The sequence below is a fragment of the Mustela nigripes genome, chromosome 8 (genome assembly GCF_022355385.1).
Source record: "Mustela nigripes isolate SB6536 chromosome 8, MUSNIG.SB6536, whole genome shotgun sequence".
Taxonomy (NCBI): domain Eukaryota; kingdom Metazoa; phylum Chordata; class Mammalia; order Carnivora; family Mustelidae; genus Mustela; species Mustela nigripes.
In genome coordinates, this window is record NC_081564.1 from 23312704 (window position 1) to 23331394 (window position 18691).

Sequence of the window (18691 nt, forward strand, 5' to 3'; positions counted from 1 at the left end):
CAGCGAGGGGCGGGGATGGCAGGGAGGCCGGCGAGGCTGGACGGGCGGCGCTAGCAGAATCTCGGGGACGGTTGCTGAGGGGGACTGGGATCCCGGTCGCGGCGCCTTCCGCCTGACAGCTCCTACTCTGTCGGATCCCGAGCGACCTAACCAGAGCCAGCGCCGAACGGGTGGGCCGGACTGAGAGGTGGGTGTGCAGGCCTCTGGGAGGTACCGGGACCCCCGACGGGTCCTGGGGGTGGAACCCGGATATCTGGACAGGGGTTCCGGAACTGGGTCCCAGACTTGATAGCTCCCACCCATCCACGGGGGCTGTAAACCATGGCATAAGGTTCTAGACCGCGGGAAAGGATACCACCCACGGCCCTTCAGAAGGTTCCACGAACCTCAGGGTCCCTGGTCTGTGGGGGCACACACTTTGGGGAAGATCCCACATTATTCTAAGGCCTCTCTCAATCCCTGGGGACCGCAGACTATGTTGTGACAGGGAGCTCTGTAACTGAAGTCAGGCAGCGGCGGGAATCACTAAGGAGAAAGACACTTCCTATAGTAGTACCCTGGTGTCCTGGCTTACGCATTAGGGATCCCTGCCCCTCAGGAGACATGGGGGAACTCAGAGTGTCCACAGAACCTATGTCAGGAATTGCTGAGGCATTTTGGGGGGATTACCCCAAAGTAGGTAGGTAGAAAGAGGCAAAGACCCCAACAGAGGGAAGATGGGTGGTTGACACCTATCCAACCCTAAGGGGTGGGAAAGGCAAGTAGCCACTTGAAAAGGCAGGGTCTGAAGAACTCCAGCTCTGTGGATTAGGACATCCCACCACCACCAGACCCCTTCACCAGATGGGTGACTCGACAAGTGAGTGTTCTGAGGAAGGGGAAGGCATAACTGAGGAATGAATCAACACAAGGTTGGAGGGGCAATCCTGGGGCCATTTCAGTCACCACACATTAACTAAGCACCTATGGTGTGTCAGGCTGTGGGCCCTCGAATTCCATAAAGACATGAGGGCTGAGGAAGGAAGGAAAGAGCTGGAAGTTTAGGCCAGGATTTAGAGGGCCATGATGGGCAGTGATGGGGCAAGAGGGAGTGTCCTGAGCCCCTAGGGGCACTTTGGAAGGGGGCTTCAGGAGCAAGAGGGGGCCAAGATTTTGATTAAATCCATCTCTGCCCTGGGTCTTTGGGATCCTTCTTCCCCCCTGTGACAAATCCCTGGCCCTTTTCAGTCCTCACTTTGCCTATCCAGAGATTGGATGGTACAGGTTCTGAAGGCCATTCTAGCTGGGGAATTCAATTTGAAGTGTGTAAGTTGGCAGGAGGAGCTAGGTGCCTGGACACCTGGCTTCATGAGGTCTAGGTAGCTGGCATCAGGGGGAGGTTAGGACAGGGAGAAGAAAGGAGTGTGTATAGAGGGCTGCCGTCAAGAACTGGAAGACGGGATGTTATCTCCAAATGGATTAAATCAACCGGGGAAATGAGGAGCAGTGGCAGCATGGATTTGGATATGGGCACATCCCACAGCCAGGGAGTCTGAGCTTTCAGCCCAGGAGGGAGCTGGGCAGGCCCTGGGGATAGGTGGGTGGGGCAGGAAACTGGAGTCTGGCGGGCACCCCCTGGTGGTGAGCAGGCTGTGGTGGGCCTTAATCCAGGTCTCTACTCTCGCTGTGAAGAGCCCAGTTTAGGCCACGCAGCAGGCTAGCCTTAAGTTAGCTGGGCTTGAACCAGGGTTTGTTAAGTTTTCAGCATATCAGCCTAGGACTGAGGGAAACTCCCAGCCCGGAGCCACAGGGAGCAAGGATGGGACCCCAACAGATGATCATGGGTTAGAGAGGGAAACTGAGGCACAGAGCCCAAGTGCCTGTGTTTTCCAGAGGTCCCGGCATGCCTAATTCATGTCTGTCTCCTGCAGAATTCCCTGAGCTGTCAGGTGCCACAGGCACTGGAGATCTCACGAGGAGGGGACGGACAGAGGTAGGGGCCAGCAAGATGGCAGATGAGGCCTTTGCCGGGCTGGATGAGGGAGCCCTGCGGAAGCTGGTAAGTGGCCCATTCATCCCTGCTGTGATGACAGGCAAGCCAGGTCAGAGGCAGGGCCTGTCCAGGCTACCTCTCAGCTGATGAGGGGAGGGGTGGAGGGAGGGGGCAGGAGGAGGGCTCAGGCGAACAGGACTAAGCCTGTTATGCATGACTGGTGCCACGGACCCACTAGCATGTGCCTGTCCATGCCAGGTGCTAAGGCCTGGTCCCTCCCAGGCCCCCACTGCCACCACCTGTTTAAACAGTAACTGCTGGGGACTCACCCATGTGTAGCTATAGGTGTGGGGAGGCTAGATTTGCTCTCCCAAGCAACTACCTGGGCCGTGCCTGCCCCTGGAGGCTGGCCCAATGATAACAGTAGCACCAATGATTTAAAATGCCAGGGCACAGGGGCGCTTGGGTGGCTCAGACTCTTGGTTTTGGTGCAGGTCGTGATCTCAAGGTCCTGGGATCCAGCCCCACGTCTGCCCACCTTGCCCCCCCCCCCCAGCTGGAAGTCAACTTGAGGATTCTCTTTCACCCTTGGCCTCTCCCCCTGCTCTCACACTCTCACTCTAAAATAAATAAATAAATCTTAAAAAAAAAAAAATGCCAGGGCACAGCAGGGGTCAGGCTGGGTGCTAGACCATCTCACAGAAACTGTGACTACAGCAGCTCCAAAAGCCAGGAGGGCACTGTGTCTCAGAGAGGTGAAATCACTTCCCCGAGGGCACCCAGCTACAAAGAGGGTGTGCCAGGATCCAAACCCCAAAGAGAGGCATGGGGGACCAAGTCTTGGATAAATCAAAGCAAGAAGAGCCCATAAAGAGGGAAGGGCCCTGAGGGGGCTTGGGGCTCCTTATAAGCTCTGTGATTTCTAGTGTATCATTTTTCCCTCTCTGAGCCTCAGTTTCTTTACCTGAAAAATGGGAGAGGGAGATCTGTGCAAACATATATCCAGGTCCTAGAGTTGGCATGGGGATAGGAGGCATGGGCCCATATCTTAGAGTGGAAGAATAGGCCCACTCTTTTCCCAGCTTCTTGATCGCCCTATCTAAACATAGCCCACCCGTCCCGGTGCACAGAAAGGCTGTAGGGCAACACAACAGGACACGCACGTGACCACTATCAGGGGCAGGGAGCTACTGAACTGGAGGAGGGGCCAGAGCCCCGCCCCCCAGACCTTAACCTTTGGGGCGGGGAGGGGGGCGAATTAAGATTTACCTTTCCTAGGAAAAGGCTAGTGACCTACCCACCCCCATACCATTCTTCTGGGGACAGGAGTCACTGGGCAGTGGCCAGTGTTGCCATGATGTACCAAGGCAGTCAGCCTGTGTGCCCTCAGACAAGCCCTTTAGATTTTCTGGGTGTCTGCCATGGCCACAGCCTGCTGTGTGGCAGATTGGTTTTCCAGAAGCTCCCACCACGTCAGCTCGACCTCCCCTCAGGAAGTCAGCTGAGGGTAATAGAGGCAAAGCGTGCCAGAAAGCAAGTCAGGCCCTCGCGCATCTCCGTCTTTAGGGGTCCCCTCGGAGGCTCAGGGCTCTCCAGTCGCCAACCCCGACTGGGCCCATGTGGGCTCGTAAAGAAGCCCAAGCGGTAGCTGCTGTCGGCCCAGCCCCGCGCCCTCGCTGGGAAAGAATTAACTAGACGCTGCCCATCGTCTTGGGACCGCGAAGCCGCGCAAGGTCACTCCCGGTTCCTCCACGGCCGGCGCCCGCCATTACTTCGCCCCGGCACTGCTGAGGGTTCCCGCCCGGAACGCCGGCCTGGCTCCTGCCGGCTTCGTGGCAAGAACGGGGGCGTCCCAAGCCGGGCTCCTCCCCGCAGGGCCGGGCCTTATAAGGGAAAACTGGCTGGCGCCCCAGCTTCGGGCCGATTCGGGGACCCGGGCAGCAGCTTCCGGCCTACGCTCCCGCACATTCCTGAGGACGGGGCGGGGTGCCTGCGCGGGATGGGGCACTCGGGGACAGCCACGCCGCGTGTCCCCCTGCCACATACCCGGACGCCCTCCGCCTCGGTCCCGGGGTCCGAGTTCAAGCTCCGGCGCTCACTAGCTGGGTGACCTAGGGAAGCTGCTTAAGTACTTTAATTTCCTCTCCGGAGTCGGAGACATTAAAGCAGGCTGTGGCGGGGGCTTCCTGTCTGGCTCCGCACCGGGCGCCCTGTTCCGGGCGGCCCGAGAGGGGCGTGGGCGGTGCCCTGGGAAGACTGGCGGTTCCGGAGCCTGTGGGCCTTCGGCGCCCCCTGTCGAGGCCTCGCTCCACGGCCGGTTTCCCGGGGTCGCTGGAGGAGCTGGGACTGAGGAAATGCCTGGAAAGTCTTCTGTGTAGTGCTGGTGGGGAGACTGAGTCCCAGAGAGATGCTGGGGCCTCTCAGACCCCACCCCGCATTCCCCAAGAGCGAGGACAGAAAGGCCGGGAGACCCGGCCTCCCAGGAGGAGGAAGTGCTGTCTTTCCTCCCGGGAGAATTTCACTGGGCAGTTTCGGAAACCGCCCTATCCTCTTCCCCTTCCTTCTGGTGGACGATGGCTCTTTGTACTTCCTTCCCTCCCTCCCACAGCCCCCTCCACACACAACGGTGGGGCATGAGAGGGCAGGGAACATAAGCCACACAACAGGGGTACTGTCAGCCAACAGTATCCAGGCTCAAGGGCAACGTCATGCTGGGGACGACCAGTAGCATGAAGTTTTCCTTCCCCCAGCCCCGCTCTATTCATTTGGTGGGGGGATCAGCCGAAGGATCCTATTTTCCAGATGGGGACAGTGAGTCTTCTCAGAGGTAGCCATGTTTCCACATCATGCTGTTTTCAGGGATAAGAACCCCATCTCTGGAACCCAGGGCATTCAGAAGAGGTACCCAGGAGACAAGAAGGCTAGACATCTCTTAGCCTCTTTACCCTCTGTACAAGGGCACTGAACCAGTTGACTCCTCAGACCCACAATTTCCAAGTGTAACACAGACAGCTCTAGTTCTGAGGCCAAGACTGGAGGGTGGGAAGGTAAGCCTCTTGCTCCCTCCCTCTGCTATAATAGGCCCCCTTTGGCCTTTATAGTTGTCTCTAGTCCAGGCTAGAGAGGGTTCCTTACACAATGGTGCCAAGGCCCTTGAGGTACCCACCTTGGCAGAGGGACCCCAGCAAAAGAGCTATTTCAGCACAAGGCTGACGCTGGAGTCAGAGAGACATGGGTTTGATCCTGGCTCAGGTCATTTGGCTGTGAGCAAATGACTTTTCTCCCCTTGAACCACAGTTTCCTTACCTGTCAAATAGGAGTGATAAAGCACCTAGGGTTTCTGTGAAATTAGGGCAGACTGGGGGCTCAGTGCTGGGTCTGTCATAGAGGTTCCCGATAAATGTTACTTATGCGTCATATCTTACACTTATTTGTCCTTGCCTTTCTCTCCTTCTAAGTGGCTGGAACCACGGAGGGGGTAATGTTTACTATATGTACAGCTATGCAAGGGGACCCCAAGTCACTGCCCCCATCCCCACCCACTGCCCTGAGGTGGGAGCAATTGTTCCTTTTGGCAAATGAGAAAAACAAGACACAGAGAGGTTAAGGACCTCCCAGCCACCCAGCCAGGCGCAGACTGAGGGTGGAGCAAGCTGGGGGTTCTGGCCTGAACCTCAAGGGATCCTCCCATAGCTTCACAGAAATGTGGAGCCTGAGGGACTCGTGGAGAGATCTGTCCCCCAGAACTCTCCTTACTCTTTTCAGACCAGGGCAAGTGACCTGATGGCAGATTGGACCAACCCATACCCCTGCTGAAACCTGTCCCCACCACTTGACCCCCTGCCCTGGAGTAGGAAGGAATGATGGAGGAAAAGGCTATAAAGGAAGGAGGTAGAGGGTTCCTGAACCCTACCCCTGAATGATTTCCCTGGGCCAGTCCTCTCTCTCTTGAGCCACAGACTGTAGAGGGGAGAGATGTGGGGCCTGGGCAGGGGGGAGTACAACAGAATTGGCTGACTGCCCAGCGAAGGTACCCTTTCTGAACCTGGTTAGACCAGCCACCCCCAATCTCCCAGGGATTGAGGGGCTAAGAAGCTGGTGGGAGCACCTCCCACCCCCCATTTATACCCTCTCTAGGGCCCTGGGTAGACCCTAGTGCAGCTATATTATCTGTCTGGGGAGCTGACCCTCCTACTCTGGGCCCTGGAGCCTTTGATGGTGGTTAGGACTGGGTCAGTATGGGGGGGAAAATAGCCTCTAGCCAGTCAAGTTACTAGGACTCCTGAACACCTGCTTCTGCATAGGTTTTTCCATCAGTCCGATGTGGATGAGGCTGCCACCCTCAGCAAGGCTGTAGTGCTTTGGGACAGAACATGGGAATCTTCCTTGCTCACATGGTGGACTCTAGCTATCCTAAGCACGCTTTCCTCCCCAGGGACCCTGTTGGGAGCCCATAGGGTGGCCTCACTCCTCCTGACTCCCAGGCTGTTTTAGGGGGTTCAATGAAGAACTCTGAGACAGGAGTCAAATCTTAGGAAGCAATGCCCAGGCGGGTGGTCGCTCGCCGCCCACTCTATAAAGCGATCATGCACAGTGAGCCATCTAGGAGCTCTATTTCCATGGGCCGGGTCTCCCTGAGACCCTGGGTGGGTGGGAGGGCAGGCTTGTGACAGGCATGTGGCAGAGAGAGTAGATACAGACCACTCATTGTGGCCCAGGCCAAGCTGTGGGCAGCTGGTGCCCGCCCTCTGCCCCAGCAGCCAAAATGACTGGCCCCTCGCCCCCGCCTATCCCACAGCTGGAGGTCACAGCAGATCTGGCTGAGCGGCGCCGTATCCGCTCAGCCATCCGGGAGCTGCAGCGGCAGGAGCTGCAGCGTGAGGAGGAGGCCCTGGCATCCAAGCGCTTCCGTGCTGAGCGGCAGGACAACAAGGAGAACTGGCTGCAGTGAGTGGCCAGGGAGGCTTGGTCACACAGGTGGGAGGAGGCTACACTGGGGGTTCAGCAGCTGTTGTGCAGGCAGGTGGGAGCACAGGTGTCTACTCCCCAGCTGGGTGTGCAAAGGGCAGCACAGGCAGGCATCTGGAATACGCTGAGATGTCTGTGGGTCCGGACCCCTCTCCAGTCGTGGAGTCCTACACATGCCTGTGTCAGTAGCATATCGGAGCCCGTGGTCTTAGTGCTCACATACATGGGCATGTGTGTGCCAATGTGTAGCCAGAGGGCATGCACTGCCACCTGCCCCCTGCCAAGGTTCTGGGTACCTAGTCCTGGCCGCTGCCCTCAGCCCGCATCCTCTGTGACCTGGCTATGGCAGTGGGGGTCAGAGTCCTGATGTCCCCGCAGCTCTCAGCAGCAGGAGGCGGAGCAGCAAGCTGCTCTGGCGCGGCTGGCTGGGCGGCTGGAGTCCATGAATGATGTGGAAGAGCTGACCGCACTGGTGAGGCCCAGGCCAGGGCAGGGGATGGGCCAGGGCGGGTGAAGAGCCAGACTCCACAGTCCAGCTCTCACGGCCTGCTTCTCATCCCCAGCTGCGAGGTGCCGGTGAGTATGAAGAACGCAAACTAATCCGTGCTGCCATCCGCCGCATAAGGGCCCAGGAGATTGAGGGTATGTGTCCCGCCCCAGTCCCGCCCTGTGCCCTGTTGCTCACCACCCACATCCCCTCCTGGCCACTCACCTGGCATTTTTTTCCTTCCCTTCCAGCCGCCACATTGGCCGGGAGGTTGTGCAGTGGGCATGCCAACAGTGGCTCAAGAGAGGAGAGCAAGGGACGGGCAGCACAGAGGCTGGAACGGTGTGAGGTAAGGAAGGTGGGCAGGGTGGAAGGGTAGCCCAGTGTCCTGCACCCATGGATGCCAGCAGCAGAGAGCACCAGTGTATCTTTGCTAGGCTGGTACTTGACTGGGGGTGAGAGGTGTTTGGGGGACACTAAGGCTCTGTCTCAGGCCTCTGCCTATTCTCCTGCACAACTTCTGGCCATGTGTCCCCCAGTCCAGGCTCTGCATCTAGCCAGGCCGTCCCCTCAAAGCCATCTTGTCTGTACTGCTCCCGAGTGTGTCTCCCATTACCACCCTGCTGGCTTCCCAACTTCCATGCCTACCTCTCATCCACCATGGCCATCCGGCCCTCCATGGCCATCCGACCTCTGCTCTGTAGCCAGTGCAGTCTCCCTGAAATGCAAATCTGACCCTGGTTACCTCCCCAGTTTAAACCAATCCCTGAGGCTGTGCCTCCCTATCCAGAAGCCCACATCCTGACTTTGGCTTATCAGGGCCTGCCTATCACATCCCAGCTGATGGGTGGAGCACTGCTGGGAATTGACTATTCTCTAGGGAGTGTGGGTGAGAGGTCAAGCTGTGTAGATTCCCTAAGTGGCCAGCAGAGGCCGCTGGGTCCCAGTCCCTGAAGGACTACCCCCACAGACACACACACACTGATTAGTCTGACTAGGATCCAGGAGTCAGGGGGCCTCTGCTCCAGGGATCTATTAAGGCCAGGAGTCCCCAGCAGGTCTCTTGTCATCCCCTACCCTTGGCATAGGATCTGGTCCTCTCCAAACCACCCTCAACTAGGCAGTGCCGGGAGGCGGGGAAGTGAAGATCAGCCTGCATGCGTGTGTGGGTATGCTCATGGGAAGCTCTGCCTACCCCCTCTGCTTTGCATGCCCTGCCCTGGGCACCTGCCAGTCTGGGGAGCTTTGGCGGCATCCTGTGGATCACCCACAGGTGCCAGAGCCAGAGAAACAGGAGCAGCAGGCAGAGGTCCCAGAGCCAACCCCACCCCCCCAGGGCACCACCCGGGATGTGACCACGGTGACACTCCTGCTTCGGGCCCCACCTGGGGGCACACCCAGCTTACCTGCCTCGCCCATCAGTTCACCCACCACTGCTTCTCCTGAGCCTCCACTAGAGCCTGCTGAGGCCCAGTGTCCTGCTGCTGAGGCTGTGGGCAGCCCTGAGCCACCCTCCAGGCCACCCAGAGCCACCAGTCCTGAGCCCCAGGAACCACCAGCCACCCCCAGCACTGAGAGGCAGGTGATCAGCAAGGTGAGTCTAGATGAGGGACAGGGATACCAGGCAGGTGAGCTCCTTGATTTGGGAGACAGGCTCTGCCTATGCTGTGTTTCCCCTGCAGCTCCTGCCTGGCCTCACAGAGCCCCCAGCTGTCCAAGGTCCCACCAAAGGTCCCTCCAACACAAAGAGAGCAGGTGAGAGTCCCAGCAGAGGTAGCTACAAGCCTCCCCTTCTGTGTCTGGAAAATGGGCTCTCTTGCCTAGACAGCTTCAGCTTCTTCAAGGCTAGGCAGTGCCTGACACTCCTCCCACTGCCCTGAAGTGTCCCCACCCCCAGCCTGGCCCGCCCCCCCACCCATGGCCAGAGGCCTCCCAGCAGCCTTGAAAGGCAACGGGCCTCAGGCACATTCTTTTCCCCAATAAGGGAGTGCACCCATCTCCCAGCTGAGGCCATGGGTAGTACTGGCCCCCCCCCGGGGGGGGGGGTGTCCCCCACCCCCATCAGCAGGGAGAATCTAGGCACCCTTCCTCCAGCCCAAGCCTGGCCCCAGCCCCCACGAGTGTCCCAAGTCATCCTAGGGTCAGTGTGGGAGGAGAAGGAGGAGCCTATAAGCTAGATACAGCTGAATGGGGAGGCCAGGAGCTAAGGAGGTACAAGATGGGATGGGGAGGCTGGAGTACAAGAAGGGGCTGAGAGGCTGAGGTGGTGTGGAGAAGAGAACTAGGAGATGTGGAACCCCCATAGGCAGTCTCCTTTATCTTCCCCTACCTGGCCACCACCATTTTTCCAAAGTGCTAGACCTGGCTGGACCCCGTCCCTGCCAACGCTCCCTGTCGGTGCTCAGCCCCTGCCAGCCAGCCCAGAACCGAGGTACTACCTGTTCCCACTTCTGGAGACTTGGGGCAGTCCCTGGCCCACCACGTCACTGATAGCCCTCTTAATCCCTTCTAGAGCCCCCCACCCCTGCCGGTGGACCTTCCCCATTCCAGCGGGCTGGCTCCGTGCGGGATCGTGCGCGCAAGTTCACCTCTGATTCTCCCATGGCTGCCAGGCTCCAGGATGGTCCATCCCGATTGGCCCTGGGTTCCTCGACCCCAGCAAGACTCCTGGGCCCCTCCCACATCAGCACTACCCCTGCCTCCTCTTCCAGTGGCTCCTCCTCACGGGGCCCCAGTGACACCTCCTCCCGCCCCAGCAAGGAGCCACGGGGAACAGCCAGGCCCCTGGCCCAGCTTCAGAGCTACCCCCGGGAGGAGGGCCCCAGGGGGCGGGGCTTGGCTGCCAGGCCCCTTGAAAACGGAGCAGGGGGGCCCATGGCCCGCTCAGAGGAGCCCAGTGCCCCGCTTCCCGTGCCTGTCAGCATTGCCGAGCCAGGGGCCAGTATGAAGACCACATTCACCATCGAGATCAAGGATGGCCGTGGCCAAGCATCCACTAGCCGAGTGCTGCTGCCCACAGGCAACCAGAGGGCAGGTAGGCCTCCCTGCTCTCTCACCACTGCTGGGAAGGAGTGTCTGCAGCCAGCCACCCACCCAGCTCTGCAAATAGGACCAGCGCTGTGGCCAAGGTTCAGGGTGTCTCCAAAGGCTGTGCTGGGAGCAAGGGGCACCATTAGCCTTGGCTGGCATCTCCCTCACTGCAGCTGATCTGACAGTAGCCCTTCTCCCCCTCCAGAACTGACGCTGGGGCTCCGGGCGCCTCCCACCCTCCTCAGCACCAGCAGTGGGGGCAAGAGCACCATTACCCATATCAGCAGCCCCGGGACCCTGGCCCAGCTGGGTAGCATCACTCACGTCACCAGCTTCAGCCATGCCTCCCCTGGTAGCCGGGGAGGCTGCAGCATTAAGGTGAGCCCCTCCTTACCCCACCAGCCTCACGATCCATCAGTCTTCTATAGACTGCTTCAGGATGTAGGGCTAGCGGAATTCCTCTGCTCCGCTTCTCCCCGCATTGCACACACAGGGAAACTGAGGCCTGGAGAGAGAAGATGGCTACCTATAGTCCAGAGCCAGTTGGCGGCAGAACTAAGGGCAGACCCAGCAGGTGTGTCAGGAGCTTACTTTGTACTGGCCTCAGGCTTCCCACATGCTGGTGTGGTCCTTACTCCAAAACTGGTTGGTTCATTCCTAATGAACAGATGGGAAAACTGAGGCTCAGAGAGGGTAGTGCGGGCTTGCCCCCTCTTCATGTGGTAGCCCCAGAGCTCCTGCTCCTTTCCAAACTGGACCTCAGCCCCAAGAAGCAAAGCTGCTGATCTGCTCATCCAAGATCAGCCTGGCCTCTTAGGAGATTGGAGATTAGTGATTACCATCTGCGTCTACATCTCTGAGGGGTTGAGCAGAAGCATGGGTGGGGGAATAGGCAGGGGGAGGCAGCAGCCTAACAGGTGCCACGGGAACTGAATACGCCGTACCTTTCCATTATTCATTCCTGAGCCTGGGATCAGCCGGCTGGGAGCTGAGCTGGGGAAGGGACTCCCCAGTGGGCCGTCTGGCTGCCCAGGTAATGTCCTCTTGGCTTCACTGGCGACTAAATGGGACTTTGGTTGAGGTGAGATGGCTAGAGCCAGCTTTGGGCCTTCTCGGGGGTGACTGGAAGAGGGTGGGGGCAAGAAAATACCCTTTCCCCCTCAGAGCAGGACCTCTCTGCTCTCTGCCAAGAGAGTGAGGGGATGATGCCTTTGGGGTGGGTGGGAGGTAACAACAGTGAGTCTTGCGTCTAATGCAACTCACCTCAGTTTCCCCGTCTAGAATGGAGGGAAAGCAGAAAAGTGCCTCAAATGGGCTCAGAATCTATGGTTGGATCCAAGGGCCACAGGCAGGCCAGAGAATGTTTATGTCAGGGATGAGACACTTGTTCTAGCACATTGCTCAAAGTCCTGCCTCTCTGCCTCCATTTCCCCCATTTGTTCAAGCCTTTCTAAAATTGCATGGCCTAAAGGCAAAGGAGCGCAGGCTCTGGAGTCTGGCAGGCTGGATCCTCACAGCTCATGCAAATGGTGGCCCAGGCAGGCCCATTCCTTGCTACCTGCCTCGGTTCCCCCATCTGCGGAGGATGGGGCTGTGGCCTTGGTAGTCCTTCAGAACCTGTGCAGCATTGCTGTGCTGCCCGTCTGCGATCTGTGCAGGGCCAGGCCTGGCGGTCTGCCTGCTTGGGCAGGCCACCCCTCCCCCACAACCCCCTCCACAGGGAGCCCAGAATAGGTTTCTATTTGGGCCCGGGCCCCAGCCCCAGCTGGCGGGTGGCAGGCTGGGAGGCCCGGAGGCCAGCAGGGGCGGGGCAGGCCCACTGCCCTTGCCTTCGCCCTCAGGCCAGCTGCAAAGACTCTGACACTGCCAGCCAGAGGCAACTGTCCCTATCCCTGTCCCCATCGTCACCCAACCATAGAACCCCTGCCATCACCATGCCGGGGGTCCCGGGGCCCGGGTCTGAGCTGGCTGTGGCCCTTGAGGAGCGATTGGGCTTGGCGTTGGAGGAGCTGCGGGCAGTGGCTGAGGCTGGCCGGGCGGCAGTGACCCAGGCAGCTGAGGCAGCAGCCTCAGCCATGGAGCCCGTGGCCCGGGCCGCTGAAGATCTGCGGGTGGAGACGGCAGCGCTGAGCCGGCGGCTGGATGCACTGGGCAGGCAGGTGGAGGTGCTGAGCCTTCGGCTGGGGGTCCCACTTGCACCTGACCTTGAGCCTGAGCTGGAGCCCAGCGAGCTGCTCCTGGCCGCTGCCGACCCCGAGGCCCTCTTCCAGGCGGCTGAGGATGCTGGGACCCCCGTGGCCCACCCACCTGCCTTCAGTACCCGCCGCCGCTCCTCTGCCGGCCTTGCCCGCAGCAGCAGTCTCGTAAGTCCCTCTGGGCTGGGGAAGCGGGGCAGAGGAGGGGGCGGGTGGTGTTAAGGGGGTTCTGCTTCTGCTGAGGGTCCTTAAGATATGCCTCTACCATCACTGAGCCTCAGTTTACCTATCTGCAGAGGGACGGGGATGCTGGTGCTCCAACGCTCAGGCGAGAGGGTGCCAGGCTCCTGGCCCTGAGGCGTGCTTGGTGGCTGCCCTAGCAGCCCTTGGCCAGGCCCCAGCCCCCACCCCCACCCCCATCCCTACTCTGCCCCAGCCAGGCTGAGTCTCTCTAAAGCAGCTGCCACTTCAGCTCTCCTTACCCTCACAGCAGACAGAGAGGCCCTGCCAGGAGGGGAGGGGCTATAATAACTGGGCTGGGGGCTTGTCTGCAAGTGGTTGGAAGGTGGCCTGGGAGGGGTAGGGCACTGAGTTGGGGCTGCACGCCCCTTAGAGGGAGCAGGGGCAGGCTTCAGAGAGGACTTGGCTCTGAGCAGCCCCAGACAGACACCTGGTCAGGAGCCCAAGGGCCCTGGTTCAGCCCCTTTGGGGCATGTGTGTGTGTGTATGTGCATGGCTTGTGCTGCCTGGGCACTGGCCCAGGAGGACCCAGGCCTTGGGAACTACCAGCACAGCCTGCCTGGGAGGGGGCTGGGGATGAAGTACCAGAAAGAACTCAGTAACACAATTCCAGGGAGATGGGAAGCCCTATGGCAAGGCTGTCAGCACCTCTTACCTGAGCCTGACCACAATATGACCATCCTCGCGTGGGCAGTCTGACCAGTTTGTGGTGATTTCCAAGGCTGTGCCAACAGACCCAGGGCCTGGTCCCCCATCCTCTGGGGACAGGGTTGGTTTCATCTATACCCCTCCTTAAACTGTGTGCCTTCTCCCCGCCCTGCAGATGGAACCCGAGCCAGCAGAGTCCCCCTCTGCAGCAGTGGAAGTGGCTAATGGCACTGAGCAAAGCCGGGTGGACAAGGCACCAGAGAGGCGGAGCCCGCTGAGTGCTGAGGAGCTGATGGCCATCGAGGATGAAAGCATCCTGGACAAGATGGTGTGGCCATATCTGGTGGACTAGGGGTTGGCAGGGGCCAGGAACCAGCAGGCAGCAGATGGGTAATGACAGCGGTTCTCTCTGCAGCTGGATCAGACGACAGACTTTGAGGAACGGAAGCTTATTCGGGCTGCACTACGTGAGCTCCGACAAAAGAAGAGAGGTAGAGAGTCCCTTGCCTCACTCTAGATCCAGCTGCTCCCTTGCCCAGTTGCCCTGGGGTCCATTCATGGACCCTCTAGTTCAATAAACTGCCCTACCCAGCTTTTTCTCTAGCCCCAGATGTTCCCTGCCTCCTTCCCCCTGGATCTAGCGTCTCCCTTCCCTAGCCCTGCCTTTCCCCCTGGCTACTCCTGTTATACCAGCCACAACCAGCTTCTCTTCTCCATCCTAGACCCAGTTACTCCCTTTCCTAGCTACTCCATCTTGGATCCTATTGCTTCCCCAAGTACTGCCAGCTACTCCTTCCCTGAATCTAAATACTCTTTCCCCCAGCTGCTTTTCTCTCCTTGAGAGCCACTGATGACCTCTGTAGCCTCTGCCCCTACCCAGCTTCCCCTTCCCTGAGCACAGCTATTTCCTGGATCCAGCTATTCTTTCCCTCAGATTCTAGATTCACTTGCTGCTCTAGATACTCTCTGAAGCTGACTGCTTCCTCCAGGCCCCACTGATGACCGCCTAGCCCCTTTGCTCACCCACCTACTTCTTTAGGCCCAGTTACCCTTCTTGCCAGCTTCTCTCCTGACCACTCTTTCCCTGGATTGAATTACTTCTCAGGTACCCCCAATTACTCCCTCCTTGGATCTAGATATGTCTTCCTCCAGCTGCTCTTTTCCCCCTTGGACCCATTAAAGACCCATTCAGCCACCAGCCTCACTCAGCTTCTCCTTCCCTGAACTCTACTACTTCCGTCCTAGATCTGCATATTCATTCACTTGGGAATAAACTAAACTACTCATTCCCATAGGAACTCCCTTCTTGGATCCAAATACTTCCCCTTTGAGTTTAGCTAGTCCATATTCCCTTGTTCCTGCCTGAGTCCATTGCCACCCAACACACCCCACCCCCTCCTGCCAAGTTATAGCTGTCTCCTCACCCTCAGCTACTCCTAGAGAGGGCCCTTGTCCCCTGTGTCTTCCGTATTTCTAACAAATTGCCCTCCACCCCATCTTGTGTGCCCCGTGTGCCTGTGCATATGTGCTGTGTGGGTGATGGGTGGCCCTTCTGGGCATGCATGGGGCTTCCCCCCTGCCACCCCCACGCCACCCAGACCAGCGGGACAAGGAACGGGAACGGCGGCTGCAAGAGGCACGGGCCCGGCCAGGGGAGGGCCGTGGCAACACAGCCACTGAGACCACCACGCAGCACAGCCAGCGGGCAGCTGATGGCTCAGCTATCAGCACTGTCACCAAGACCGAGCGGCTCGTCCACTCCAGTAAGGGGCTGAGCAGGGCTGGGGGCTCCAGGTAGGAATATAGCCAGCCCACTGGCCCCATACCTCACATTCCTCCTCTCACCCCCTGCCCCTCCAGATGATGGCACGCGGACAGCCCGCACCACCACAGTGGAGTCCAGTTTTGTGAGGCGCTCAGAGAGTAAGGCCGCCTGGTGTCGCCCTGTGCCTGCCTGCCTGCCCACCTCCTCAGATTCTTCCTCAAGCTCTCTCTCCGTACCTTCATCTGTGTGTCTCTGTCCAGCAGTCACTTTCTCTTCTCTGCCTGTGGCTACCACCATCCCCCCCCTCACAACCCCCTACCCTATCTCCTGACGTTCAGCCCAAGCCCTCACCCTGCTCTTCTTCCCCTTTCTTGCAGATGGTGGCAGCAGCACCATGGTGCAAACCAAGACCTTCTCCTCATCGTCATCCACGAAGATGGGCAGGTGAGCACAGGTACCCATCCCCGACTACATGGTACCTCACTGCACACCCATTCCACAGAGGGGTAGACCATAGTGCTGGAAGGTAATAAGCATACAGGCAGGGAGAGTCAGAGTAGGAATCCAGCCACTCCTGCTCCCCTTGTGATCTCTCCTGATCCGCAGCCACACCACTGGGGAGGCCAGAGATTTGCTCAGGGTCTCCCAGCTCTGAGTGGCAGTGATGGCATTGAGCCCATAGAGCGGCATGCCTGCCCCTGAGCTGCCTGGTGGCCCTCCACTTGCCAGTGTCTGCAGACCACATCCTATGTCACAGAGCACTCTGCACCTTATTCTCATAAGGGAGGAGTACACCTCTATCCTACAGAGTATCTCGGGGCCGGTAGGCTCAGAATGCAGGCTGGGAACCAGCAGGGTTCAAGAACTCTGAGTCAGAAAGACCTGTGATCACCTTCTTGCACGCCCCCCGCCCATGCCCTATGAAACCTGAGGCCTGTTTTCTCAGCTTTAGTGGAAATGGCAAGGGTCCTCCCTCCCCTTGTGATGTTTAAAATGGCACATAGGAAAGGCTCAGTAGGTATGACCTATTATTATTACCATCATTCTGATTATGCTGGTGGGCATTATTGATAGTGTCCAGAATCTGAACTCACCTAGTAACTTGATCAGAGATTGAGCCTTCTCAGAGAACTCCCAGGGCCCAAGTCTGTTGAAAAGAGTGGCTCCCACCGTTATGTCCTTTGAGCTTCAGTCTACTCTGCAAAACTGGTGTGATGAGGATGCCTCCCTTGCTGACCGGTGTTGCTGGTGGTGGATATACCACAAGGTGTAGAGTACAAGACGACTTCCTTGGCAAGTGGGGTTGAGGCTCAGGAGGAGCCTAACAGTCTCCTCCCTACCCCCCAGCATCTTTGAGCGCGAGGATGAGGCCAGCCCGCGGCCCGGCAGCCTGGCGGCACTCGAGAAACGCCAGGCAGAGAAGAAGAAGGAGCTGATGAAGGCGCAGAGCCTGCCCAAGACCTCGGCCTCACAGGCGCGAAAGGCCATGATTGAGAAGCTGGAGAAGGAAGGTGCCGCCGGGTGAGTGGCAGGGGGCGTGGATGGGCGGGGCCTAATGGCCACATGGGGCGGGGCCAGAGACGGGAAGGCGCTGTGGTAGCCGTGCTAGAAGGGGCCTGAAGGACGGGGAAGGCAGGGGTGGGGACAGGCTGGGTGTGCTGGCGGAGGCGGCGGCCCCTATGGTCATGTGACCCGGCCTCTTTTCCCCCACCCACCAACCCCAACGCACCCCTACAGCAGCCCTGGTGGACCCCGTGCAGCCGTGCAGCGCTCCACTAGCTTTGGGGTCCCTAACGCCAACAGCATCAAGCAGATGTTGCTGGACTGGTGCCGAGCCAAGACTCGTGGCTATGAGGTGAGCTCTATGAGGCCAGGCAGCCTAGCTTCTTTCTTCTACCCCCAATCCCCACCCGGCAGCTCTGCACCTACCTCTTGGCAGAACTCCTTCTCACCCACTGTGCTTTTCACAGCCCCCATGCCTAGCAGGGAGGATGGAAGCCCTCTGTGGGATGAGGAAACGGGCTCAAAGAGGACACACAGCATGCCCTAGATTGCAGAATAAGTGATTAAGTGGAAGGGTCTACTGAGGGCCCAGCTCAGAACCAGACCTCACCCTTGGAGTCCCCCCCCTTACTGCTTTCGGAAATGGGAGTTAGGGAGCTCCGTAAATTTATATTAGCAAGGGAAATAGGGGAGGCATGACCATGTCTTAGCTGGGTGGTGCTGGGCTTCCTGGTGGCTCTGTGCCAATAAGTAGCAGATGTGGGAGTTGACAAACTGAATAGAAGGATACTCACATTCCCACTGCCCAACCGCTGTGCATCCTTGGCCCTGAGATACAGGGCCTCTCTGACCCCAATTGCCCTACATCTGGAATGCCAAACGCTGGGGGCACAGAAGTTACGGGGAAGCTGACCAGTCCTCCCACCACCCATACATAGCACGTGGACATCCAGAACTTCTCCTCAAGTTGGAGTGATGGGATGGCCTTCTGTGCCCTAGTGCACAACTTCTTCCCCGAGGCCTTCGACTATGGGCAGCTCAGCCCGCAGAACCGGCGTCAGAACTTCGAGGTGGCCTTCTCATCTGCTGAGTAAGTGTGGGCCCCAGCCCCGCTGGTGTCAGCTGGGCATCCGGGGCTACGCATCTGGGCCAGGCCCAGCTGCCCCAAGGCCCCCTGGAGCTGACCAGCTGCGCTGTCAGACAGCGGCAGAGACCCCCTTCCCCAGAAGGCCCCTCCCCTCTCTATCCTGCCCACCTGCTGCTGAGTGTGCCAGGTGCCCGCCGGAACGAAGGAGCCGCCGGCCCGCCTACCAGCCCCTGCCAAGGCCCACCAGGTGGCCCTGTCCATATCCCCTCCATTCTCCCTCTGCCCCTTCCTTCCTCTCTCTCTCCCTTTCTCTGTCCTGCTCTCCTCCCACCATCACCAGAGCTTCCTGCTCCCACGGGATCCCGGCTGGAGATTCCAAAAGGAGGCTCCTGGCCCGGGCCCTGGGCCCGCCCAGCCTATATAGGTGTTGCCAGAGGCTTATATAGGACATCAGCAAGCCCTCCACTTTGGAATCGTTACCCTGTCTGCTCACCTCACCCTCAGCACCCTCCATCTGTCTTTCCTTTTCTCCTTTTCTCTTTCTGGTTCCCCCAGATTTCTTCCTCTTCCCCCTCCCCCACCTCCTCTCACGCCTCCCTCACCCCCCCCCTCCCTGGGGCACAGCCCTCCTCTCCAACCTCAGTTGCCAATGCCATTGCCCCCCCCATTCCCGCTTGCCCCAAGAGTTCTCTGCACCTGTGACTGGTCTGGCCCCCCACCCCTGTCTGCATCGCACACCATTAGTGACCGGTAGTGAGCGGCACGTCCACAAGGGGGAAGGGGCATGCGGGGGGGG

The 18691-nt window shown here is 59.0% G+C and overlaps 1 protein-coding gene across 9 annotated transcripts in view; it reads left to right on the plus strand.

Annotated features, from left to right (window-relative positions):
- The first annotated feature begins 58 nt into the window (after nt 1-58).
- The window catches only part of SMTN (smoothelin), a 22299-nt gene continuing 3666 nt past the window's right edge, over nt 59-18691 (plus strand). For 2 of the 9 annotated variants that reach the window (XM_059408844.1, XM_059408846.1), the window contains exons 1-20: nt 60-187; nt 1911-2038; nt 6771-6919; nt 7319-7412; nt 7504-7582; nt 7679-7776; nt 8701-9021; nt 9110-9182; nt 9781-9858; nt 9940-10461; nt 10663-10835; nt 12728-12820; nt 13716-13868; nt 13956-14031; nt 15139-15303; nt 15401-15463; nt 15683-15749; nt 16653-16826; nt 17043-17160; nt 17747-17898. In XM_059408844.1, the coding sequence (XP_059264827.1) occupies nt 1988-2038; nt 6771-6919; nt 7319-7412; nt 7504-7582; nt 7679-7776; nt 8701-9021; nt 9110-9182; nt 9781-9858; nt 9940-10461; nt 10663-10835; nt 12728-12820; nt 13716-13868; nt 13956-14031; nt 15139-15303; nt 15401-15463; nt 15683-15749; nt 16653-16826; nt 17043-17160; nt 17747-17898 (2699 nt within the window). In that variant the 5' untranslated portion in view covers nt 60-187; nt 1911-1987. Of the gene's footprint in view, nt 188-1910; nt 2039-6770; nt 6920-7318; nt 7413-7503; nt 7583-7678; nt 7777-8700; nt 9022-9109; nt 9183-9780; nt 9859-9939; nt 10462-10662; nt 10836-12727; nt 12821-13715; nt 13869-13955; nt 14032-15138; nt 15304-15400; nt 15464-15682; nt 15750-16652; nt 16827-17042; nt 17161-17746; nt 17899-18691 lie in introns of all 9 variants that reach the window. The other 7 variants (XM_059408849.1, XM_059408851.1, XM_059408847.1 and 4 more) reach the window with 6 other exon arrangements.